We start from the raw sequence: 26003 nt of genomic DNA, 5'->3' as shown, positions 1-26003 counted from the left end.
AGTGATGATCAAGTCTAAAATATGTCCCTGTTTGTGTGTTGGTTGTTTAACATATTGAGTTAAACCAAAGTTTCCAAGTATGTCATACAGTTCTTTTGCTCTTCTGTCTTCAGGGTTGTCAACGTGAAAAATTAAAGTCTCCCACAATAATTAAACAGTCATAATCAACGAGATAGGGTAAGGAGCTCAGTCATCTGAGGAGGACTCAGAGTAGCCGCTGCTCCTCCATGCCAAAAGGAGCCAGTTGAGTTGGCTTGGGCATCTTGTTAGGATGCCTACTGGATGCCTCAATGGTGAGAGAGATCCAAGAAATGCTGTAAGGACTTTTGGCCGGTTTGTCGGAAGCATCTTGTTTAGTGCTAGTAGGTTCCCAATGGGAAATTGGTGACTTAGCCAAACATGGTGACAGCGGTCGGAAACATGTAAGTGGAGGAGAGTTTTGTGTCGGAGGTCGTGGATGAGTCTCCTCCTTCATAAATTTTTTGTTTAGAGGAATGAATGGATGGACGAAGTTGTTGTGGAAGAAGATGCCAGGGCGGCAGAAGCTTGGTTTGGTGTAGAAGGCTTACAGCCGTACATGTTTGAGCCCTTGCCTCGCAACGCTGCCAGTTCTGTTAGCTCTACGCCTGCTGAAGACACAGACGTCCATCCCCGTGAACACTGGGACGGAAATCAATGGGAAAGTTAATAATGATTCTTAATTCTTATTTCAATTGATGTGTATATTAGCAGCAACATATGAATCAAGATGCTATGACCCAAAAAATTTCGATCATAGTATTAAGCTGATGAAGATTCTCACTCATGCAGGTCATAGTCATTCCGAAAAAGTTTAAAAAAACAATCCACTGGAGTTGGTTTCCAAGGCGAAACGTTTCAAACCTTGGAAACCAAGTCCAGTGGATTATTTTTTAAACTTTTACAGAATCATAGCATTAAATAACAAAAAAAAAAAAAAACACAGATTTTTAGACAGGATTTTTTTTTATATAAATGTTCTAAATTTGGAGAAAAATTGTCTGATAAAGAGTACATTTATATCCATGTTTAAGCCAGAAATATTTGACATTTAAATATGACTTCCCTACGACTTTAAAGGTACATTTGTTTTTTTATGGGACATTTTTTAATTAAAATTTTTATTTATCAATTTAATTTGTAATCTTCCAGACCCTACACCCAGAGCAGAGTGAAAATGATTCATTTCAATCATATTTCTTTAAAAATCCAAACAAAATCATATTTCATATTTCTTTGGTGTTTCTGTTTGTCTGTTTTCACTCACTTTTATTTATTCTCAGTTTCACCACCAATAGTTTCTTGTTTTTAGATTTTTGAGTTGTTCACTTTGATTATATGGAGAGATCTCTGTAAAGATTGACTAAATGATTGATCTGTAATTATATGATTCAGTAGAATAAACTTTAAAATGCATTGATTGACATGTGAACCTTGTTTTCATTATTTTGAAAAACTCAAATTGAATCCTTTAAACATGCAAGTATGACAGTATTAGGATGTGTCTGATGTAAAGCACATCATGTGAACCAACATGTCACATAAAATAAGTTCTTTGTTTTAAGATCTAAGAGGAACAGAGAGATGTCCTTGTTGTAAATAGCAACATTTGCTCATCAGTTCTCGTTTCTAGAATTAAAACAAATAATTTCTGAAATGCCATGTTCCGTAGACCACTGTTCTAATTGTTGTGTTGTGAAACTCACAAGAACCAGTAAAGGATGCGTCGCTGGAAGCTCAGAGAGATGGAGGAGTTCTGCACATCGAACAACAAACCTACGTCAGGGATGAATTGCAGGTCAACGTGCCTCAGATTCAGTTCTGTGATCTTTACACTGTGGAAAAGGGCAACAAAATGTTTTAACGGCCGCCAGAAGCCCTGTACGACAGTGGTCCTTTCAGGATGAAGCCTTACTCAGTGATGGTGTACTGGAAACGTCCTTCTGTCCCCTTCATCTCCGGAAAACTGATGTTGGTGAGTTCGTCTTCAACCAGCTTCTGAGTCTCAAACTTAACTAAAAAAACACACACAGTTACACTCATGTCGTTTCACACTATCCTGATGGGGACTTTCAATTGATTTCTATTGCATTCATTTCTATTGCCTAACTCTGACCCTTACCAACACATTCCTAACCCTAACCTGACCTAAGCTCCATTCACACCTTAGTGTGAACCTAAAGAAGACAACTTCTCCTCATGGAGAGCAGTCATTGGTTCCAAAAGCAGTGAGAAGTCCTGGAGGTGAACCATATTTCTAGGAAATTGTTCCCACCAGGTAAAAAAACACATAGCAACATCGCTTTATCTCTTTTTACACTGTTTTAGTCTGTGACACACTGTGACACAAAGTTAGATACTGTTAGTTCGGCCTGATTGGGTGAGGTTAGGCCACAACATGAAAGGTTATTTATCATCATTAGTCCTCAATAAGCCACAAAACCCAGGGATGGTATTTTTCTTCATGATGTATTTGCAGAGTAAAACATTTAAATTAATCCATTTTGATGCTCTGTTTGTCCCACTTCTATCAGGAAGAAAAAAATGTTTCCTTGATGTGAGAGCAATCATCTCAGTGTGGTCAGACACTCACATCCCATCTCACCTTTACATGGGGAAAAAAAACACACAGCCCTCTTTGGACACATGACCACCCCTGCTGACAGCAAATAGACCCCCAGCTCATTTCATTGCCTTTTCAGTCCCTACATTTTATATTTCTTTATTTCCATGCACAAATTTTCCTGCAAAGATGTTTATTACTTCTAAAGATGACGTATATATCTTTCTTTGAAGAGTTTAAAAAGTGTTTATATGTATTATTTTGTGGTTGTTTATATTTTATTTTTCTTTACCACAAGATTCTTGAAAGGGAGAAACGGCTGGGTATAACCGGGGAGGGAAATTAACAAGAGGGAAACTACGTAAAAATATCCACACTGTACTATTTAGAGTAAATTTTTAAAATTACAATAATTCACCTCTAAACCTTATTTAAACAGGGAAGCACTGTGCTTATAGAAGGCAATTCGAACCAAAGCCTTAACAATAATTTCACGTATATGGGGAAAATGGAGTAATCATTTTTTACTATTATTATTATTATTATTATTATTATGATCCAGTGGAAAAGTGGGTAGCACTGCTGCCATGCACCAAGAAGGTTACGGGTTCAAATCCCGGCCCAGGGTCTTTCTGCCTGGAGTTTACATCTTCTCCTTGAACATGCATGGGTTCTCTCCGGGTACTCCGGCTTCCTCCCACAGTCCAAAAAAAATGACTGTAGGTTAATTGTCTGTTCTAAATTCTGGCTTAATAAATGAAAGTTTATTTTTCCAGTTTGTCTCTGTGTTGCACTGCGATATAACAGCGACCTGTCCAGGGTCTAAGCCGCCTCTCACCCGTAGACAACTGGAGATAGGCACCAGCACCCCTAGTGAAGCCCCTTGTGATAAAGTGTGACAGAAAATGGATGGATGATCCAGTTTTCTTTCAAAAGACATTATAGGATATTTCCTAAAAATGAGCTGAGAGGTAGTTTTTTAATTTGCATCCAGTTATACATTATGTATGTATCAGATATTTTTTTATGTTTTAACTTTTTATTTTAAGCACTTTGGAGCACCGTAATGTTCCGACATTGTTGCTGCAAGCGTTGGAAACAGGTTTCACAACACCAACATACATTTACACATCAGCTTTAAACTCTGTTACTCTGTTTTCTGAGACCTAATGTCCAAATACTTACACATATCTAAGGCTTTGTCGGTGATCCTGATCTTACAGCCAGCAGGTTCAGCAGCCGCCATGATGAACACCAAAGACGACAGGATAAGGACGGGCAACAGGGGGGAAGTCATTGTTACCTGAAATTTAAAAAAATAAAGACTTACAAAATGCGGGTGAGATGGGTTTTATCTCCCTATGGGTTACTGTTGCAGTGGTTCGTTTTTGGTAGTTTGATCACTGGTTCTAGTTTTAATCAAGATTCTGTGTGAAGTTTCTGTTTTCTGACTTGATCAAATAAAAAGCTAAATCTTGCTGCTTTATTGAAGGACTATGACCACAGTGATTTGTGTGTAAGGCTCCAGATGTTGGCATGGTAACATGCCATGTTGAAACTTTAACTGCAGTGCCTCATAGCCATGGATTACAGACATGAATGCCACAAAAACTCTTAAACAGGGATCATGACAGGGTTCATTTTTTGGCTGAAGCAATTGTCCACAAAATGTTGTGCAGCTTCCTGCTTGTCAATAACTGTAAAAACTAGAATAGACTGGTGCTGTGCAGCTCCTTTAGCTGCAGGGATGGTGAACCTTTCTATTTGTTCACATGGGTCTTACTGTTAGGGCAAAAACCTCTGGGCATGTAGGTGTATGTTGGTTCTGCAGATTTTTGCTGATGGAGTCAGGTTTACCTGTTTGGTATTTACATGTTAGCTGAATCTGAAATACTTCAAGAGGATTTCTTGTTAGAAAGCGTAAAGATGATTTCAGCAAAAGCCTTCACAGAGAAATAAATGAATCTCCAGGTTCTGATGCTGAAGGAAGGATTGAGATGGATAGAGTTGAATTAAGAGGAAACTGCCAGAGCAGCTCATGCTGCCTCACTCTCTCCTGAAAGGGATCTGTTGAAATCAGGTCAGGGGACAGATGGGGGTGAGAGTTTGCTGGTGTTGTGAAACCGAGGTTACTAAAGTTCATTTTGGGCTTTCTATGAAACAGACGTCACACAGAGGGATGTTTTCAGATGCAGCTTTCTGTTCACACAGCTGTGAAGTAGCACGGACAGCTGAGCTGACGTCTCCATCAATGATCAGACAAAAATAAACAGAGACAAGTCCACAAAGACAGGAGAAAAACAGGAAGCCTGTGAGTCACAGCTCAGGGTCTGCCTCCCACACATATTCTGCCCATTGAACTCCTACCCAGTGTTCCAGCTCCACACTGACCCTGAAGACCAAATCCAGGGCACATTTTACCCAGCAGCAGATGTTGAAAACCTTTAATCAGCAGCTCAGATCCTTCAGTCTATAATCAGACCAGTTTATTAAAGAGCCAATCAGGATCCAGCTGCTGCAGCCACATGACCACAGGCACTTCAGTGGAGCCCGAAATGTCCCCCTGTATCTCTCATTTTAAGCCTGATTCTGATGATTTTGTTTCTTGATTTAAGAAACAAAATCATCATTATTCCTCTTTTTTAAAAACACACTTGCACATTTTTATGCAATATAAGTTTACATTTAAAATGTAAGAAGAATGAGAGAAAAGTGAAATCAAAGTCAAATCCCTTGTTTGCATGATTTATTAGATTTCTCTGACTGATGCTAAGCTTGGGCTTTTCATCCAAACTGAACTCTATCTCATGATTAACAATCCAGAACCTTCTTTTTTTTAATAAAAGAAAAACAGAACATCTTTGTCTAGTTTAAAGTACAGGAGGAGATGCATGAGAAGTTAGGCTGAAAACATGAAGATCTGACCCAGAAAGTCAAGAAATAACCTGGAACCCTTTGATCTCTGAAGTATCAGAAGCTGTTCTGTAAAACACTCACCTCCTCATAGTTAAAGCCTGTTAATCTGTCTGACCATCTGTATCTGGATCCATCTGTCTGCTGCTGAACTTTCATCTGAATGTCTGGAGATGAAACTCACCGATCAGCTGCAGAAGGAGGAGTTCTGACCAGACGTGTTCTGGTTGGTTCTGGCGTCTCTGGATGGTTGATTCTCCTCTGCTCACTTGGGTCAGTCTGAGCGCCTGATCCTCTGTGCAGAGTTTTTATCCCCAGGGACTGACTCCTCCTCCTCCGGCTCTGAGGGCTTCTCTTTCTGCATCCTGGATGAAGCTCGGAAAAGCTGCTGAGTCCAGAGAGAAGAAAAACTGAAAGTCTACTGCAGAGGGCAGGAGAACAATATGAATCCCCCCATTGGTAAAGATTAGAGCCTTTGTGTGATTGCACTTTAACATATCTCATTTTTTTTTTTAGAATATGTTTTGTTTTATGGCAGAAATGCATATGTTTTATTGTAGCAATATAATCTTACATAAAAATCTGTAAAATGCTTTTATTTTGAAAAAATGTTTTAAGTTAGGAAAATCCCTGTCTAAAAGAACTGTTTGCCTTTAAATTGATTTTTTTCTGTTGATAAACTGTACAGATAGATGTCATATAGTGCTGTCAACATGAGGCAGGGATTCATTTACTGCACATTTGTTGAAATTCTGTTTTTGTGTCTAAAATCGCCTGTTTGTGCCCTCCTCGGGTCCCTGCATCTGGGATATGATGTAATTCAGGAGAAGTGACCTCCATTTCATCTGTCTCTGAATATGTTGGAGAAAGATCTAATCCCTCTGTTGCAAAACTATCATCATTGGGAATGGTCTGCGTACCATGCATGTTGTGTTGCTGTAAAATGCCAGTTTGCTGCTGTCAATCATAGCTGGGACCTGGCAATACTTCAGCAACTTTTACCCACAAACATTTCTCCACTGAAACATTTCCTCCTGTTGCAGGAAATGTTACTGTGTGTCAATTAAACCTTGATAAGTTCTGTTTGGTTCCTTTTGTGATCATTGATTAATTACTCCAGTTGCAGATAGTGTGCATGATCAGGTGACCCTTCGGTTTTTAAGGTCTACAAAAGGTCTGCAAGGTCTACACTGAACTGTGCAGAAACCCTCTACCGTCTAGATAAGATGGATGAGGTTGAGCGGGTCGGGATGGACCAAAGATGGACCAAATCAGCAGCGATTTACACCTGAGGGAGCAGATCCAGCATCAGGAAACTAAGAAAGGCTTTGTTTTGTTTTGTTTTATTTCAGTTTCAAGGGAGATCAAAACATTTATTTCCATACAGAACCATCATAGAAAGGTCCTAAAACTGTTGAGAGAAACATGGTTCTGATTCTGTTGAAGATTCACTTCAGAACCATGAAGAGACGCAGAAGTAGAACTGAGGGATTGATAAACTGATTTTGGATCAATGAATGGAGCAAAAGTTCAGAACTTCACAGCCATGATCCCCATCAGAAATCTAGGTAACAACTCTTCCAGGTTTGCAGGACAAATCCTGAACTGACCACCAAACAATGAAGTGATATATACAGTAGACGGTCCTGATAACAGAGCGATTCATCAGCATGTCATCATGGTCTACATAAACCTGTTCATTACCTATTCCTAAAAACTCCAACATGAAGGGCATAGAAAGTACTCCTGGATGAGAGTCTTTCTGTTTTTTATTGTCTTCTCTAAAACCACAACTTTCACAGCACTCGTTTCTTGCAGCAGTTTCTCTTTGATCTTCTGAGATCAAAGTTAAAATGAGATGAGTTGATCAGGTAATTTCTGTCTACCCAGACTGTAGAAACGCTTACTGCTTCATATCAGCGCTTCTAAGAGCAAAGAAACTTTTAATGTAATTTAAATTAAATGTATTATTATTATTAAATTTAAGCTAATTCCTTATCCATGATTATGAGAAACTTATTTTTTTTTATTTAACCTTTATTTAACCAGGAAAAAAATCCCATTGAGATTAAAAACCTCTTTTTCAAGGGTGTCCTGGCCAAGAGGCAGCAAAGTTACATAAAAAACATAGATACATTAAAATAAATGACAGGTACATTTAAAAAAAAAGTATTTAAAAAAACATATCAAGTAAAGCAATTACATATCGTTGAGGCCGCTTCAAATTCTTTCACTTTCAACTTAAAAGCATTTAAAGATAAAAACTCAGTCAATTTCCATTTTCTTTGTAAAAAAAAATTTAAAAATTCCACGCATAAGGAGCTGCGTAGCTAAAGGGTTTCTTCCCCAGTTCTGTGCAGGTAAAAGGAACAGTGAGCAACAGCTGATCGTTGGATCTCAGGGCATAAGAGGCCATGCTTTTCTGTGTAAGTAAGGTACAAATGTAAGAGGGCAGTAATACAAGATGGGCCTTGTAAATAAAATAAAAAAAAGGACACTGCCTTCTCATAGAGAGGGAAGGACCTCCCACCTGAGAGTAAAGGTCACAGTGATGTCATGGCTCTACAGTTTGTGATTAACCTTAATGAAGCATAACATCCAACATTTGAAGACATGAAGAAGTAGCATTCTTATAAAAAAGGCCACCATAATCTAAGACTGATAAAAAACTTCTTGCAATCTTAACTCTTAGGTGTTTTTCATTTTCATTCCGTTGTTAAATAACTTTGTTTTATTGTGAAATAAATCTGAAATACTGTAGACATGCTTAGTCAGCTGACTAATCATTCTTGCTAAACCTGGTTCTGGTTCTGCTGGAGATCCCTTCCCGTTAAACGGGAATTTTTATCTCCACTGTCGCCTAATGCATGCTCAATATGAGGAATTGTTGCAAAGTTACATACTTAATGTATATTTGTGTGTGGGGTTTTTTCTTTCAAAAGAAGACCTGTGTTGGAGTAATAAGAAAATATTTTTTTGGTGTAATAAATGAAATACTTGCCTTTACCTCACACCTCCCTCTCTTCACGGGGATCAAGTAGTACACCAAAGAAAATGATTTTTAACGAGGATTATATTTTCTAACTTAATTGTCAATAATAATTTTGTAGAACTCAGTCTGCGGTTTATATTCATTTTTTTTACTTGTGGTACTTTGGTGTTGTTTACTTTTAGGGATAACTTTTAAAATCCCAAGTCCTAAATGGATGTAGTGGTGGCCTTTTTGGAGCAACAGAGAACAGTAGTGGCCACAAGTTGGAAACAAACTCATTCAGCTCAGAAATGATTTCACTTTGACTTCCCAGCTCTCAGCTATTCAATCTCATTACCTGCTTTGATGAAGCTTGAAAACTTTCATTCTTATTTTATATTTTTAATTCTCTTTATATCTAACAAGTTTATCACTTGATAAATATATAGTGAGACACTGAACCAAAGAGCAATTTACAGCCACGGAAACAGCAGATATAACAGATGAAAATGTTGCCTTATGTGCATAAAACTATTTTAAGAATAGTTTTAAAAGCTATTTTTTAACCTTTAAGGTAAAGAAAAAAAAACTTGACTTGACTTTGTCTTTTTACTGCAGTCTTTATTACACAGGTATCGGTACTTTTACTTAAGTACAGAATATGAGTACTTTTGACAACCCTGTGTGTCAATGTATGGAAATAAATTCATACCTGGGTTGTCTCATAGTCTTTAAAATACATCCTGTAACCTGGAAAGGGATCAAATATTGACCAAAAACAGAATATTTAACAAATAATATTACTTTGTTTGCCAAATTCTACCTTTTCACAAAATGTTTTTTTCTTTTTGTAAGTCTTTGTAAAATATTTAATGCAGCCCCTGTAATGAAACCTTTCTTTCATATCAGAATTAATATTGCAGGTGTTGACGTTAAGCATTTTTACCACTTGCCCTTCAGGCAAGTGACTTTCACATTTCGTTTGCCCAGAAACAATGTATATATCAATGAAGCATGTTTGTTTTTTAAATGTTTATGTAATTCAGTATTTTTTAATTTTACAGGTTCCTGGTGTATATATGCATGCATCAGATAATGAACTCAAGCCTACATTACCGCGTTAACATGCCAAGGCCCTCCGCAGCAGCAGAGGGCGCTAAAAACGCATCACTAGCTAAACCGGAAACACGCCTTTTGTCTTCCGTCTTCCGTAAACACGTGCAAGTTTCCAGGCGATAACAGAATCCCTTGCGAACCTCGTAGATCTAGAAACGTTGGTCGCATCGCGTTTGTCTAATCATGTTGGAGCAACTGGGTCTGATCGGAACCATTCGGGACGATGACCTGAGCCCAGAAGAACCGGACACCGAATCCGAACCGGAGGTAAGTTCAGAACCAGCAGCAGAAACACAGGTTAAACGGACTGTCCGGTTCTGGTACTGTGCTGCAATCTGCAGGCACAGACCGGTTTTCAGCAAAAGAAGAGGACATTAAAATTAGTTTAGTTCAAGGGAGTCAGGAAATACCAGTGCTGATGAAACTAGGACTTCTGGTGTGGCTGAACTTAAGGAAGCTACCAGTCTGGGGCTGACTGGACTCCAGATCCCTGCTTCTGGTTCTGTTGTCAGATCAGCCTCCAGCAGTTTGAGCATCTCTGTGGACAAACTGGACCAGAACCGATTCCTGTTAGGACCAGCAGAGGTTCATCTTTACACCTAAACAAACCAACAGCTCTCTAGTGGATTGGTTCTGCTTATATCACCCTGGCTTTCCACAGCTGAGTAACCAGCCTGATCCAAAGGTCTGGATTCTGATTCCCACCTGAACAACACTTGATCATGTGAGAAATCAGAACCAGTGTTCTGTCAGAACTCTTTATAATGGTTTAAAGCTGAGGTCTTCAACAGGGGGCCGTGGTGCTGCATGGGGGTCACAAAAGTTTTGGTTGATTTGACTTTTTTATATATATATTTCCCTCCTGCAATTTTTTCCACTAATGTCTTTAAATCTACACTAACATGAATTCAACACACTGTAGTAAACAGATAAATGAAAGCAGAAGATGTCTTTCAGTCATCAATGCACACATTCAGCGACACACAGGAGCTCTTTCTAGCTGGGCACCGTTTCATTCACAACACCTGTCCCATCAACTAGGAATCAGAATCAGAAATACTTGAATAATCCCTGGGAGGAATGACTTTGGTTATATTACTCCATCTGTAATAGAGTGACTATAGGGCCAGTCTGATATAACACAATTTCATACAATGTATATAAATAAGGGGTCCCTGCTCCATCTCACCATCAGTTTGGGGGTCCTGGCCCTGAAAACGTTAAAGACCCCTGGTTTAAATTAAATGAGCGCACTAAACAGGCTGAAACTTCCCCATTATCTGACCCAGTCAGCAGTGGTTCTGTTCAGAAAGGTGATCATGGATTTGATCAGTGAGCTGAGAAAAATGCCAATTAATAAACACCAGCCCAGTTCAATCCAACCAGGAGAACCGGTGGCATCTTTGGCTCTGCTTTGGGTTTAAAGTAAATAGAGGATCGCCTGCCTAGCAAAGTAAGATCAGATCAAAATCTGTTTTGTTTTTTAACCAGAAATCCACTTTAATACCAATGTTCTCCACATAAACCAAAACAAGACACAAAGGATGATTAAAGTAGAACAAATAAAGTAAGAAATAAAACCTTTATAAATAAAAAGGATACTGAATTTTATTTTCGTTTTTTGAATATTACTGGCAGCAAAAAAAAAAAAAAAAAAAAAGATGCAGCTCCACATTTAGCACACATGGTGTAAAGGCTTAAAATGAATAATTAATAATACCTTTAAACTGGGAAACTCTTTAAACAGAGCAGCTTTAGGGAAACAAAATAAATGTATCTGCTATTTCACACTGTTCAGCAAATCACTTTATGTTAAGCAAAGTGGCATTAAAATACATCTTCATTTTTCATATTGGCAGCTAAACAAATGACACATTAAAGCTGAAAAACTATCTGATATTTCTCATCCCGGTCACCAGTCAGTGAATCAGAGGAAAGGTCTTTCTTTTTTTTTGGATTTTATTCTCGTTACTAATCTGCAGATGCAGCTGAGTTTTGGCACATGTCCTGTTTTTCTAGAGTTTTATCGTCATTACACTGTCACAAGTACAGAGCAACGAAATTAATGAAGTTTACTTCTGCATCCCATTGGGGAGCAGTGGGCTGCCATTGTGTGGCGCCCGGGGAGCAGTGTGGGTTTAAGGGTCTTTGCTCAGACCCAGAGTGGCGGTCCGTGGGAGAACCTCTAGATTCCAAGCACACGGCCGCCTCTCCCCCCAAAAGCAGGCATTAACATGAAGTGTCTTGCCTTGGGACTCACACAAACTGGGAGTTCTGTTGGGGTTTAACTTACGTGACCTCAAGGTTCCTTAACACTCTGTTCATTCCCCCTCAGCAGGGCTGCAAACCGAGGCTTCCTGTTTGCAGAATGGGTGACGTACAGCTGCTAGCCCGCCGCTTCCACCAAACCTCTGGATCTGAAACTGTCCTGCTGAGCTTTGGACATTTCTGAGAAACTTCAAATCCTCCTGATTGTGTCCATTTTGTTATTAATCTTCAAACAGTCCTGCACTAAGTTGGGGAGGGGGGAGCAATGCCAGCAAACTTGCTGCAGACCAATCATTCCCAATAAATATTTGGTTCTGATTATGCTTGATTATAAGACAAAAACAGCTGCATAAAATAACTTTTAAGTAGGTACTAAACCTAACTTTTCTTAATCCCACATTTCTGCATTAAATCTTCAATTTTGTGTCTGATATATTGTAATCCTTAATGTTTTCTTTTTTTTATTTAAGCAGAAAATCATCATAGACAAGACTGATGGCCTAAAACCCTTAGTTTGTGTGCAATGAATTGATATCTTGAACAGAGAGAATAATTGAACCTTACAGATTATTCCCAGGTATTGAACATTGCTGTATACTGGACACTGTGGTCATTTAAGCCGAGCCTTCACCTGTCGTCCTGCAGGAGGCGCCCATCGTCCTGAACCGTAAGAAGAAGCTTGGAGGCCAAAAGTCGAAAGACTTTAACTGTGACTTTGAGTTTGGAGAAAGAGACAGTCTGAACCTGGATGATGATTGGGCCATGAGCGACGTCCTGAGCCAACTCAAGAAAAAGGTAGAACCCATCAGAACCTACAGCAGAACTTCTATCCCATGTGTTACTAAAGGTTCTGATTGTGATTTTTTTCCACAGAGGGTCGTGACAACTCTGGACCAGAAAATAGAGAAAATCAGGAAGAAGAGAAAAGCTGAGGTGAGTCTTTCCTTTGACATCTTCCTGTCTGAATCTTTTTGATCCACTTCCTGTTCAATTTATTTCCTTTTTGATTAAATTTTTTATTTATTTATTATTTGGTTCATTAGGAGAAATTGTCTCAAAGTTCTGAAGCTGGGATGTCCAAGGAGATGAAGGAGGAGGAAGAGGAGGAGGCTAGTGGGACTGAGAAGGAAGAAGATGAGGAGGAAGGGGAAGAAGAAGAAGAGGATGGTGATGAAGAGGAAGAGTTTGGATCAAGTGATGAAGAGGTTCTGACAAAATCAGGTGAGAACATTGTCCTTATAGTCGTACTAAAATTTTGGTTCTGCTGTTCTTAAAGTTGTTTGTGAAACGGGTCTACAACAGAGAATCTGAGGTTTCCATCACAGAAAACATTGGAACTAATCATTCATGCAACAATGCTGTTACAAAAAAAGGAAGTTTGAAAAAACTTCTTACTGAAAAAGAAAATATGATCATTATTAATACAGTTGATGCATGAGTTTATACTACATTTTAGCTGCTTTTCACATGTTCTATTTCATGTATTACTATTTGCATTTGAGATTTCATTGTTCAAGAATTCGTTCTCTATGTTTATCATTACGCTTCTGCTGAAGAATGAATGGCATTCATGGCTATATTTCATTTTTCTGATCATACAAACTCAAAGCTTATATTAGAGCCACGTTTGCACAGTCATAGGCACATCCCCTAATACTTTTCCAAATGCAAACCAACTACCCCATCCCATGAGTCACAGTTGCATTGGTGAAAATCCACGGTGAAAAGAAACAACAGAGAACATGAGAAGATCAAATGATACAAAACTGAAGAGTAGTAGGAGAAAGAAGTAATTGAAGAAGAGACAGTGGTCATCATTTCCTCCAGCAGCCTAAGTCTATAGCAGCAGAACAATAGACTGGTATCCACCTCTTAGAACAATATGGGAATAAACTGGAGCGAACGCTGCGGTTCTCATTTCCTTATCTAACCAAGAACATGTTTGCATCTTCGACAAAATGTTGACTAATTACATTTAGGCTCAATCGAAGCAGCTACTGCTGGGAACATTGGTCTTTTAATAGATTAAACTCAGTACATTAAGAACAAACAGCCATCAACGTTTATGTAGAGGTAAACAGACCAATACATTATAACTTGAGCCACCCTGACACTATAGCTTTGAACCAGGCCATTGTCAGGGTGTCACTGTTCTGGTAAACTGGCCTTTAAAGAAATGAATCCATCATTCTGACAAAAAGAAATTGTAACATAAGTAACTTTTAATTCTGGTTTTGATCTAAGCAAGGTTCTTGAGGGTGGAGTGTACTGGGAGGAACTGGTTGAAGTCTATTAATCAGATATTCATCCAGATTCAAATAGGTCAGTCTTTTATTTTTCCTATATTTGCTTTCTGTTTTCTTTCAGACACTCTGAGGGACAAAGGACGTCGAGGGAAGAAGAGGAAAGCTGAGGATGAGGTGAGGAAGAGCCGTGAACTGTCCTTATAAAGGTCCTGGGTATCCATAGTAACCGCCGTGTTTGTGTTCAGGCTTTAGAGACGTTTTCTGAGGATGCCTCCCAGTATAATGATCAGCTGACGTTCGAAGAAATGAACCTGTCCCGACCCATCCTAAAGGTAAGACCCGGTCCAGTCCTGCAGGGCTCTACCCTACAGACTGGCTCCCATCGACTCCATAGACGGCTTCTTGGTGCAGAGGCCGTTTTTGTCGAGCAGATTGTGTAGAACTGCATCTACCTCATAGCAGATTCCTTTCCAGTGCCGTCCCATTAGAACTAGAACCCCCGTGGACCTGGTCTTAAATGGTTCTCGCAGTTGTCCACCAGCTGTTCTCACCCTTTTCTGTGGTTCTGTTCCTGCAGGCCATCACGGCCCTAGGCTTTAAAGAACCAACGCCCATCCAGAAAGCCTGTGTTCCAGTAGGTCTGCTGGGCAGAGACCTGTGTGCTTGTGCTGCTACTGGAACAGGTACTGGGACACGTTTTCTTTCTTTATTCTATTTCCGTTGACTTTTTATTCCAACCTATAAGCCAGATTAAGAGTCATTCTTAAGTGTTAAAAACAGACTGAATGGTAATGATTCATCCTGATCCTGAGCTTTATTCATCCTGATTATTCCAACCTGTTGGATATAGACTTCAGGATGTTTTTAAAACTTAAAAAAAACCTTAATCACTTATATTTCTTTCTATTGGTCTCAGATAATGAGGAAAAACACTTGGACATATGTTTGATCAAGATGATTCTTTTAGGAGACGGATAGATGGATGTTGTATTAATGGAATGGAAGAATTGATCTTTGTACTAAGCGTTCCTGACAGACCCTTAGCCGATTAGAAGCAGGATGTTTCTTGATGACGCTATCCATCAATTGGGAACCAGTTAAGCTAATTGTGCTTGTTATTTTCCTCAGGAAAGACGGCTGCCTTCATGCTACCCGTTTTAGAGCGTTTGATCTATAAACCCAAGACATCCCAGGTGACCCGGGTCTTAGTTTTAGTTCCTACCAGAGAGCTTGGGATCCAGGTCCACTCGGTGGCCCGTCAGTTGGCCCAGTTCACCTCTATCACCACCTGCTTGGCTGTTGGTAAGGATACGATCCACCCCCGTTCGTGTCTTAAAGTCAGCCAGGCTCTGGTTTCTGTTAACCGTCTGCATTGTTTTCTGCAGGCGGTTTGGACCTGAAGTCTCAGGAGGCGGCACTGAGGGCGGGACCAGATGTTCTGATAGCGACGCCAGGCAGACTGATCGACCACCTTCACAACACACCCAGCTTCGAGCTGAGCCACATCGAGATCCTGATCCTGGACGAGGCCGACAGGTGGGGGGCGCTGTGGCCAGCCTAACGGGACAGGGAACTCCCTGAGTCCGGTAAACGCTAACGGGTCGGTTATTTTGGTTCTGACAGGATGCTGGACGAGTACTTTGAAGAACAGATGAAGGAGATCATCAGGATGTGCTCCTACAATCGGCAGACCATGCTGTTCTCGGCCACTATGAGCGAAGAGGTACGGCTCCTGCTAAAGTCCTGTTACCCGCATGGGGGAGGTGGTCTTCTTATGGTGCGTTTGTGGTCATGTGACCTGGTTCTTCCTGCAGGTGAAGGACCTGGCCGCCGTGTCGTTGAAGCAGCCGATTAGGATCTTTGTGAACAGTAACACAGACGTGGCTCCGTTCCTTCGGCAGGAGTTTGTTCGGATCCGACCGCACCGAGAAGGAGACAGAGAGGCTGTGGTGGCAGGTGGGTCCGGTTCCTCCCGCCATTCTGCTGAACAGGTTCTTTCAAGGTTCTGCCGTCCTGTGAAGACATTGACTGTTTCTTTGTCTTCCCAGCCCTGCTGACCCGGACTTTCCAGGACCACGTCATGTTGTTCACCCAGACCCGGAAACAGGCCCACAGACTGCACATTCTGCTGGGCCTGTTGGGGCTGAAAGTGGGGGAGCTGCATGGTGAACTGAGCCAGACCCAGAGGCTGGAGAACCTCAGGTAGGCTCACTCTGAGGTTCTAATGGTTTCAGATGTTTAGTTCTGAGTCTCCGCTCATCCAGCTTTGTTCTCTGGATTCTGCAGGAGATTTAAAGATGAACAGATTGATATTTTGGTGGCGACAGACGTTGCAGCCAGAGGACTGGACATCGATGGAGTAAAAACGGTGAGAGCAGGATGCGTTCTGATCTGAACTCCAGCAGGAGTTGTAGCCGGTACCATGATCTCAAAATGATTCCTGCCTGCTTTTACCGGTCTTCAGGTGATCAACTTCACAATGCCTTCTACCGTCAAGCATTACGTCCACCGCGTTGGGCGGACGGCCCGGGCCGGACGCTCTGGACGCTCCGTGTCTCTAGTCGGAGAATCTGAGAGGAAGATGCTGAAGGAGGTGGTGAAGTCAGCCAAGAACAGCGTGAAGGCTCGTGTCCTGCCAACAGGTTAGCGCACCGCGTGTTCTGATTCTCCAGGCGATCTGGGTCTGAACCAAATCTAAACCCTGAGTATGTTTCTCCTCCAGAGGTCATCCTGAAGTTCAGAGATCTCATCACCAAACTGGAAAAAGATATTGACGCAGTACTGAAGATGGAAAGAGAAGAGAGAGAGATGGCTGCGTCTGAGGCCAAGGTAAACCTAAACGGCTGAACGGTTCCAGCTCTACGATAGAAGGACTAAAGCTGGAAACAAGGGTTAAAATGAACTGCTCAGTCTATTTCTACATTTCCACCCAGTTGTCCTGCAGATTTTGAGCAGGCTTTTAAAATGATACCAAAAAAGAAATGAGTTGGGTTTGTTTCTATTCACTGGTTTGGAGCAAATTAACCAGGCTACTCAAAGGCAGCTGGCTGGCCACATGTTGGAATATTGGGATTACACAGAAATACTAGGATTATACAGTCTGCTGTTTTCCTCAAAGTATATTTTAATTGTTTTTAAATAGCTTGAAAAGCTTTAGACAGTTGATATATTTTAAAGCTGTCAGCCTGCTAAAATATGGAGTTGTAAAAGATAAACATTTTTAATGTTCTTTGGTTATAAATATAAACACATTTGAATATACTGCAGCGTCACAAACTCCAAAAAGATGCAGATTATTACGCAATGTTCTCAGATGTGCAGTCTTTTTAAATTATTCTTTGATTCATTAATTAATATCAGACATACTTTAGTTGATTTAATGATCCAATAACAGGAACGTTATCTAAATTCTTTGATCATACAAATAGGGCTGGAACAATTAATCGGTTTATTTATGATAAATCCATTATTGAAATAATTATCTTCTAATTTAGTTAGCAACTTATCATTAGAGACTCTAAAACATGCCAGAGTGACCTAAATAGCATAGTAATTATTTCAAAATTATTTTTAAAAAGTATTTAAATATTTTGCTTTTAAGATAAAAACTTTTTTCTCTATTAATGTGCTCTATCCAGAAAGCTTTTAGTTTGCCCAGTTTCATAAAAACTCTTCTTTAAGGAGCCTTTTGCTATCTGATTTTTAATCAATTCATCAAAAAAAAAAATAATCGACGGATTGATTTGCAAAAAAATATTGTTTGCTGCAAGCATTAAAGGCCCCAGGCCGTATTTCCAGCTCATAGCGATTGCCCGTGGGTAAAAAAAAAAAAAAAGAAATTACTTGAAAATAAATTGACGGTAAATACATTTAAAAAAGACAATCAAAATCCCTCTTGCGTTTGTCAGCCAATGGTAGCAAAGGAGCATTCTGAAACTAACAGTATTAGCCAAACAGAAGAAGAAGGAGGCGGGTGCTGTTCGTGCAGTCGCTCACGCTGCTCTTTTGCAGGTCGCCATGGCAACGGCTGATTTACCAGCGTATACATATATATATGCCTGTGTCACTATTCCTTCTGCAGTCCTCCATACATTAGAAAATGAATTAAAGTCAAAGGAAGGTCCTCAATAAGTCTGTAAAACATGGATCTGTGTGTGTGTGTGCTGTAGCTGAGCGTGGCTCAAAAGCGTCTAGAAGGCTCCGCCTCCTCCGGCGACCCACAGAGAGTTTGGTTCCAGACGCAACAAGAACGGAAACAGAGCCGCGGTGAGTCTTTAAACATACACTCATCCTGTCTGCAGGCTTGCATGGTATTAATGTGTGATACTGTATTGCACGTTGTGCTGCACTGTAACTCGCTGTATTCCCTGTCAGCATCCAAGGCTCTGCAGGAGTTCGATCTGGCGCTCAGAGGGAAGAAGAAAAGGGAAAAGTTCCTGAAAGAAGGAAGGAAGAAGGAGCTGACGGTAAAACGGATTACTGATCGATCTCCATAGGGGATCCTGTTCCTAAGCGTGCGCTCAGTGCATCTTTTCTGTCCGTCTTAACGCAGTCTGAGGATCGCGCTCAGTTTGAGATTCTGAAGGCTCAGATGTTCGCAGAGCGAGCTGCCAAGAGGGATAGACGATCGAAGAGAGCGAGAGCCATGCCTGAAGACGACGACAAGCCGGCGAAAGGTCAGAAAACTGGTCTGATCCAACAAACATGCAGAACCACTGACCCAACCGAGACCAGCTGAACCTTTTTTCTTGTTTCTGCAGCAACTAAACATAAAGCAGGAAACCGAGGCAAAAAGTCAGTGTTTGACAAGGAGCTGACCAACACCAGCAACAAGTCTCTAAAGCTCTACAGAGCTGGGTGAGAAGGATTACTGAACGTTTAACCGTTGCTTTGGTTACCAGTTATTTAGTGATGGTTATCTCCTGGTAGTCTTGGTCTCACTTTCTTTCTGACCAGATGTTTGTCTCTTTCAGGCCATCGTTTGCAGACAGGAAGCGTCTTGGAATGGACAGGAAGCGCACAGGTGGCTCCAGGTGAGCCTCATCCATCCCAGCTTTTGTAACTGATTTTTTTATTTTTTCACACAAGTTGCAAAGTTCTGATGTTCTGCTTTGCTCCACAGGTACAGGAGGAATAAATGAGGGCAGATCAACCCGTTCTCTGTGTCCGTATGCCGTTCTGTATCAGATTTCTAATAAAGTTGAGTTTGTAAGTGGAGTGGTCGTCATGTGATCTGGCTGGATTTTATAAATGATGCATTAGAACTCCAGGACACCATCACTGATGTTAGAGGTAGATATTCTGGTTCTGGTTCCTGCTGAGGAGGTTCTACAGAGCTGGTTTCTCAGCATAAAATAATTTAATGTCTCAAACTGTGAGGAATGATCTAGCAGCTCTGACCAGGAGGGCATTAGACCAGCTACTTTACTAATAAAGCAGGTTACAAACAGCCAAACTTTCTACCTTACTTAAATTTTATTGAACTTTCTCTGCTTTTTGTCATATTCTACATGATGTTTTATTCTTAAGAAACTTCAATTATTTTTTTTATTTATAATTTAGAGTAGCAGTACGTAAGACATTTACTGTAAAGTTGACCAAAATCATTCTTGTCACCTGGTATGGAAGCAATATTCACGGTAAACAAGTCGTTTAACAGCAACATTTTTCTACTTTCAAACCAAGAGGTACGGAGCTCGTAACCCATGTTTGCTTCCTGGTTCCTCAGCCAATCACGTTAGAGCTCCATGGATTGCCCCCCCAAAAAAAAAAAAAAAAAGAGTGCTGCATTGGTATATCTTGGCAACAGAGCAGGAGCCTGTAAACATGGAGGCCAACGGAAGAGCAGAATGATCAGCCCCTACTAAGACTCAGCATCCATCTGATGCAATCAGCGGGTCTTCCTCAGATAGAAAACTTTTAACCAATCTGTTTGAATAATGTGATTGAATTGTTTCTGTAAAGTGCCTTTAGACGACGTGTTGTGAATCAGCACTGTATAAATAAACTAAAATGAATTTTTACAGCTTTTACTGAATCGTCTTCATTCATGTTTAATTTAGCTGCTCCACTTTTGAAACATTAGGTGTTTAAAACGTATTTATCGGTGGCCTTGTTTAGCACCTTAGATTGGCTGATTTTTAGCCTCAGTTATTAGCGTCTCATGATTGAGCTTTCCAACTGCAGGAGGCAGAAAATGGCCAATAAAATCTTCAGGGGATCAAATACCAATTCAAGCCTTTATCTCTGATCAGAAAACATACCCCAGATCCATGTTGGACTAGTTGGTCCCAGAAATCCTCAAATAGTTTTGCACCAGACAGAAAAGGGGACAAACTGAAGGTCAACATTCATTAATTTAATTGAAAACTGAAACAGAGGCAGCACAGAAATTCTCATCAGCATTATCAGGGGGCTCCATGGGTGTAGTTGAAGGCTTGGAGACTTATTCTTGACTGCAGCTCCCCTTGGATGGACAGACATGTATGGTGGGATTAAAAACCAGGAATACAGCCTTACAAAAAATAACCTCAAAAACTAATTTAAAGCAAATGGAGCAAACGGTTAAAGCTCTCACTTAAAAATCCAAAACATGAAGTTGTGCAGCATGTGTGACACAATGCATGTGAAGAAATATAAACATTAGGGTTAAAATCTGTGAAATGGGCTGTGCCTGTACGTCCTGCCATGCTAAGGATTGTGGGAATCTATATAGCTCATAAGAGCAAGACAGGAACGTCAGTAGGTTACTGACTAAAGGAACTATCCATAGGAAGCTTCCTGCCCTACTGCCAGCACTTTTCTGATTGCAGTTATCGTGGCGACTGCTTTGGCTTAGCGTCCTAACAGATTTACTCAGTTCGCATCCCCCTCTGTCTTCTTGTTGACAGTTGTTCCCTTGCGATGGACTGGCACAGACACTTAAGGGCAATTTAGCGTTGCCAATCAGCCCAACAGTCAAGTTTGGACTGCCAGAGGAAGCAGGAGTACCCAGAGAGATCCCAAGCATGCACTGGGAGAACATGCAAACTCCCTGCAGAGAGATTCAAACCCGGACCTTCTTGCTACAAACTGGTCTACCGAGCAGTCCAACCAGCAAATCATAGAGATAAAATGTCCTTCAGATTATTTCAGAACTAATGAAACTGGGCATTCAAGCCCATCTGAACGCTGATGTTCTACGTCCTGATTTTAAAACAGGTTCTTTTATCTCTCTGGAATCAGAAAAAGGTTCTACTTGGAGACTGTAAAAAGGCAGACCGACCCAGACTGGGACGTTTGCCGTGGTTCTGGATGGGATCAGTGTTTGGACTCTGTGCTCTGGACGGGATACAAATGACATTGGTTGGCATGGTAACCTCTTTAAAAACGTGTCAGTCATGCAGATGTTTGGGAAACTGTGAACTTCATTCCTGAGCAGTTTATCAGTGATCGGCCACCTTCGCTGTACAAGCGGTGTCATCATCAAACTGTAGTAGTTCCCACAATGCTTCACTCCAAGCCCCCAGCTGGTGTTTAAAGTGTCGGTTTATACTTCATTGCTTTTTAAAAACTGGTTCTGCTGGTTCAGATCTGGACTACTTCAGTCCTACTTGGTGCCAGTCCAGGCCCGGTCTGAGTGGGGGGAGGGAGCGCAAAGCTCTGAGTCAGAGTCTGACTCCCCCTCTGCAATGTAGGGTCGCACTGTGGCACAGCGGGCAGAGCCCCCCCCTGCCTGCTGCTCCCCCAGGCTTGCAGAGGGATAGAAGCCATTGTTCAGAAAGTCCAGGTTCTCTCTGGACTGAGAGATGGAAAAGCCACTAAAGGAACGCTCCAGCTCCTCATGGTCCACCGATGGGATGGAGATGGAGGTGTCGCTGTCAGGCTTCGCCTCTCCTCCTCCTGTCCCATTAGTGCCCTCCCCGTTCCTCTCAGAGCCTCCCCGATCGCCGGTGCTGTGTCGGTTGGACCGGTTCCCCCCATGTCTATCTCCAGCTGGAGGAGGGGGCAGGCGGACCAGTGATGCATCCCCCACTGGGCTCGGAGTGTTGCCATGGCTGTGCTGTGGAGGAGGGGCCTGCTGGTGAAGCTGGGAGCTGATTGGCTGCCAAGAGGTGGAGGGCGGGCAGGTGGGGGCGGCATAGTTCCTGTGACCCGTGGAGCTGCTGGAGCGGACCATCTTTGTGACAAACCGAGTCCTCTCCATGTGGTCACCTGGCAACACCCTGCAAAGATGTAAACAGAGCAGCTTGTAAACAGTAAACATCAGGTTCTGGGCTCTTTTGTCCTGCACAATCAGACAGTTCCAGGGTTGTGTTGAAATGAACTTCATTATTGGGGGGAGGAAGCAGGTCTCTAACAGGTTTTGGTCCTGGGATTATGTCTGGATTTGACCTCACCTGACCGTTCAGAAGGAAATGTTTGGGTTTTTTAGTCCAGGATTAAGAGAGAGACATTTACACAAGCACTCATTCAGCCTTTAAAGCTATAGTGCAGGATGTTCTTTTTCCGGGTGGATCATAAAAATAAGTGGTGCTCCTAATTGTCAATCATTCTGGTGATATGTTTACATAAGGCCGTCCTACGTGCTGGTCCCCATTTTCATTTACCGTGGTGAGTCTGACATAGTGAAAAAATTGCAAATCTTCTTTTGGAAAGTAGCTTGTATGAGCGATGCAAACAGCAACTTTTAAACAGAGTGGGCACAAGGAGAAGTGGGCTCATGCATGCTTTCACACGCGTTTAATAGACGTTCCCTCTTGGGAGTGGGTACAGGGTTGTGCATGTGCATTTTTTTTTAAAGTGGAAAATTCCAAAAATTCCAAAAATTTGCGAAATTCCTCCACCATAACTTTAAATAAGGAACCCTCTCTAGATCAGGCTAGTTTTACCAACTATAGAAAGAAATCTATTACTGCCTTTCTTGTCAAAGATCATTAGATTGGTCCAGATCTTAACTGAGAGAGTGAACCCTCTGTGTCAGCTATGGGGATTATGTGTGCTCTGCTCCGCTGTCATGTGGTGTCCCACAGGGTTCAGTCTTAGGACCCCTACTTTTTGTGTTTATTTGATCCAATTGTGACGATTTTTAGAAAGCACAGAATTTCTTTTCACCGTAATGCTGATGATTGTCAGGTTTATGACTGTATTAACAAATAATTACTTAATTTCTTCACTGTACCATTGCTTTAATGTTGAGAAAATAAAGGCTTGGATGGCTTTAAATTGTCTGCATTATAGTGATAAGAGGACTAGGGTTACATTTTTGGAACCTCGCTGACACAACTCCTGCAGAACTACAGACCTCTGTTCAATCTATCAGACCAGGCATCGCAAAACTGGGGTTTAATAAAGGGGGCAATTTGAAAATCACATAAGAGCAGTGGTGACAAGAAGCTTTTTTCATTTAATTGAGAATGGCCAAAGTGAAGTTGATTTTTCTAGAGAGCACTGTGTGTTAGTTGTCCACTATTTCATCACTACTTGGTAAGATTTCTGAAATGAATTTTAATGCAGGTCAGTGCTTCCTCTGTTGCGGACCCCCCGAGGGTTCAAAATTGTGCTGCATGTCCTTTAAATGGCAAAAAATTTGTTAGCACATGTCCCCAACAGCACTAGTTGCTCATACATTTGGGGATTTCAAAGAAAATTTCAAAAAGTTGAGAGGAGTTGAGCATTGAGATAGAGTTGATTCCTTCACGCTATCATCTCAATGATAGTTGCAGGGGAGCAAGACATCTCACCTGGTCAGCCAGGTCAACAATGACCCTAACAACTCCCCTTTTCAGAGGCATAGGCCAGTATTGGATATTGGAGCTTAACAAAGACCTCAAACACTCCCCGTTACTACGGGGTATACCTGTCCTTCAGGTTCAATTTGCATGTTTTCTTAGCCATAACAAGGCTTTGCTGGGCTACTCTATAAAGCTTGAAACTCAAAGCTAATCCAGATATTTTGAATTGAAAAGACTTTCTGGATGGCATGCAAAGCCCATCGTATTTTATGTATGTATTACAAATGTATTGTATTTATTTTAGCTCTTGTGTTTGTATTTTATATATGTATAATTAATTTATTTTATTTATTTTAGCCCTACTTCCCTTTTCCTAAGTGGTTACCCTACTTGTCAGGCCGCCATTTATATAAGAACTTGTTCTTAATGACTTGCCTGTAGAAATAAGGGTATAATAATAATAAAAAAAAAATGCTTCAAACTTGGAAAACAAAGTCCAGTGTTTTGTTTTCTAACTTTTTTAACTTCTTTGGAATGGCTATGACCTGGATGACTGAGAATCTTCACCAGAATTTGGGGATTCATTTTAAAATCATTTTATTTGTTTTTAAAGCATTATGTGGCCTTGGCCCGCTCTATCTCGCTGAGCGGCTGCACCCTTACCGCCTGCCGTTCTCTCAGGTCAGCAGACAAGCTGCTGCTGACCATCCCAAAAAACTTATCTGAAGCCCTAAAGGGGATCTTGCATTCTCTGTTGCATTTGGGGATCAGCTGGGGGGCTTCCCTGGTTTCAGACACCCATCTTGGCATGTGGCAAAATCTGAGATGTTCATTTTTGGTTTAATTTAAGATTTTTTTAAATTGGTTTTATGTGTTGCTGTTTTTTATTGCTGTAATTTTCATCTCAACTGTCTGTTACTGTACAGTAATTTGGTTCTATGGTTGTTTAGTGCATTATAAATAAAGTTGGTATAGTTCGGTCAGAGCACTAGTGTGTCAGCCCCAAAGTGAGTTAGGTTTACTCCTGGTTCCCTTTTAGTTTGTTTTTCTAGCAGGACAGCATTCCTGTTCTGTTTTTTGTTCATTCTAACACTCACTGCAGTATTTTGGAGAAGGACTGATTCTTCTCCTGCAGGTCTACTGGACTATGGTATGGTGGAGCTGGGTCTGGTTCCTTGGATCCAAAGTAGGCATCTGTTTCTGCTTGAGGGATTCCCATTCGCTGGATGTAGATGTTTACCAGAAAGTCCAATTTTCTCTCCATGGACAGAACCTGGAGATAAAACAGACAGGATCTAGATCAGATTTTGGAAAGAAGAAGTGTCATGGTCTTCAGTGCTCTTAGGGTTGGGGTAAAGTCTGAAATGTTTACCTGTTTCTCAACCTTCCCCAGGCGTCCCATCATGCTCGGGTCTTCAGGTAATTCTTCACTACCACCTTTAGGACGGTCTTTATCTGCAATGGGTGTTCCTCTTCCAACGATCTGATCCACCCTGCCAGGAGCCACACAGACACCTGTTCAGAGGTCATGATTTTACAGGAGAAGAAGCGAAGCATCAAGATCCAGCTCCTTACCTGGCCTGAAGGTTCTTAATTCGGGCAAGCATGTCCAGGTGACCAGCCGAGTACTGCTCAATCACGTCCATGACGTCATAAGGTCGGAGGCTCTCCTTAAACTTCCTCTTAGATACCATGAAGCGCATGATGCTGAGACAGAAAGCAAAGAAGCAACAGTCACAACACCTGAACACAGAGAGCAGCAGGTTCTGCTATTGGTCTGGGGAAGTTTCAGAGGACCACATCTAGGATACTACGATCTGAGGGGAGGAATAGGATGGGTCTCCAAAAGTCTGGACGGATCTCACGGGTCCGCATCCATAATACAGGATTTAGTTTAATAGGAGGAACTAGTCAGAATCTTTTGCCTGACCCACGGCTGTGGTTCTGTTCTTTAGGTCAAAACCGAGGAAATTAGAGCAGCTGGACTTCAGAAAGCATCTGAGGTTTGCATTTCTTAAAACATGTGCAAACATGTTAGTACAAGGAGAGCAGATCTTCAAAAAAGGTGCAAAGTGATTTAGGTTTGCGGGTCAGCAGACAGCGTGTGCAAACCTTTTGTTACATGTGTGCATTTATCAATAAACAGATTATATTCTAATGACCAAATCACGCAAAAAAATGGGCAAATATATGCA

The 26003-nt window shown here is 41.2% G+C and overlaps 3 protein-coding genes across 6 annotated transcripts in view; 1 reads left to right on the top strand and 2 right to left on the bottom strand.

Moving 5' to 3' along the window:
• Window positions 1-5813, bottom strand: part of pltp (phospholipid transfer protein) — an 11905-nt gene extending 6092 nt beyond the window's left edge. The window contains exons 1-4 of one of the 2 annotated variants that reach the window (XM_015402467.1): window positions 5679-5813; window positions 3767-3884; window positions 1934-2033; window positions 1725-1853 (exon numbers count right to left, since the gene is read on the bottom strand). In XM_015402467.1, coding sequence (XP_015257953.1) covers window positions 1725-1853; window positions 1934-2033; window positions 3767-3878 — 341 coding nt within the window. In that variant the 5' untranslated portion in view covers window positions 3879-3884; window positions 5679-5813. Of the gene's footprint in view, window positions 1-1724; window positions 1854-1933; window positions 2034-3766; window positions 3885-5578 lie in introns of both variants that reach the window. The other variant, XM_015402466.1, reaches the window with a different exon arrangement.
• Window positions 5814-9655: 3842 nt separating this feature from the next.
• ddx27 (DEAD-box helicase 27) lies at window positions 9656-19752 on the top strand. The gene is made up of 21 exons (XM_015402474.1): window positions 9656-9848; window positions 12495-12644; window positions 12723-12782; window positions 12893-13070; window positions 14217-14269; window positions 14341-14427; window positions 14673-14778; window positions 15224-15397; window positions 15481-15631; window positions 15719-15818; window positions 15910-16051; window positions 16144-16297; window positions 16382-16463; window positions 16560-16737; window positions 16818-16924; window positions 18265-18361; window positions 18470-18561; window positions 18648-18771; window positions 18856-18952; window positions 19069-19128; window positions 19218-19752. The coding sequence occupies exons 1-21, from the start codon at window positions 9765-9767 to the stop codon at window positions 19234-19236; spliced, it is 2295 nt and encodes a 764-aa protein (XP_015257960.1). The 5' UTR covers window positions 9656-9764; the 3' UTR covers window positions 19237-19752.
• Window positions 19753-20198: 446 nt separating this feature from the next.
• kcnq2 (potassium channel, voltage gated KQT-like subfamily Q, member 2) overlaps window positions 20199-26003 on the bottom strand; it is a 30238-nt gene continuing 24433 nt past the window's right edge. For 2 of the 3 annotated variants that reach the window (XM_015402472.1, XM_015402471.1), the window contains 4 exons: window positions 25384-25515; window positions 25181-25301; window positions 24906-25081; window positions 20199-22299 (listed from right to left, as the gene is read on the bottom strand). In XM_015402472.1, the coding sequence (XP_015257958.1) occupies window positions 21684-22299; window positions 24906-25081; window positions 25181-25301; window positions 25384-25515 (1045 nt within the window). In that variant the 3' untranslated portion in view covers window positions 20199-21683. Of the gene's footprint in view, window positions 22300-24905; window positions 25082-25180; window positions 25302-25383; window positions 25516-26003 lie in introns of those variants that run through there. The other variant, XR_001482151.1, reaches the window with a different exon arrangement.

This window comes from Cyprinodon variegatus, unplaced genomic scaffold, assembly GCF_000732505.1.
Source record: "Cyprinodon variegatus isolate N-32 unplaced genomic scaffold, C_variegatus-1.0 Scaffold1351, whole genome shotgun sequence".
NCBI classification, from domain to species: domain Eukaryota; kingdom Metazoa; phylum Chordata; class Actinopteri; order Cyprinodontiformes; family Cyprinodontidae; genus Cyprinodon; species Cyprinodon variegatus.
This window is presented reverse-complemented; position numbering and strand designations above follow the sequence as displayed.

Bases quoted from the DNA above. Each gene is read 5' to 3' on its own strand.
- ddx27 (XM_015402474.1), top strand. From the start codon at position 9,765: ATGTTGGAGCAACTGGGTCTGATCGGAACCATTCGGGACGATGACCTG. The intron at 15,632-15,718 runs GTGGGGGGCGCT...TGGTTCTGACAG, and splicing joins ATCCTGGACGAGGCCGACAG to GATGCTGGACGAGTACTTTG. The intron at 16,052-16,143 runs GTGGGTCCGGTT...TTGTCTTCCCAG, and splicing joins CAGAGAGGCTGTGGTGGCAG to CCCTGCTGACCCGGACTTTC.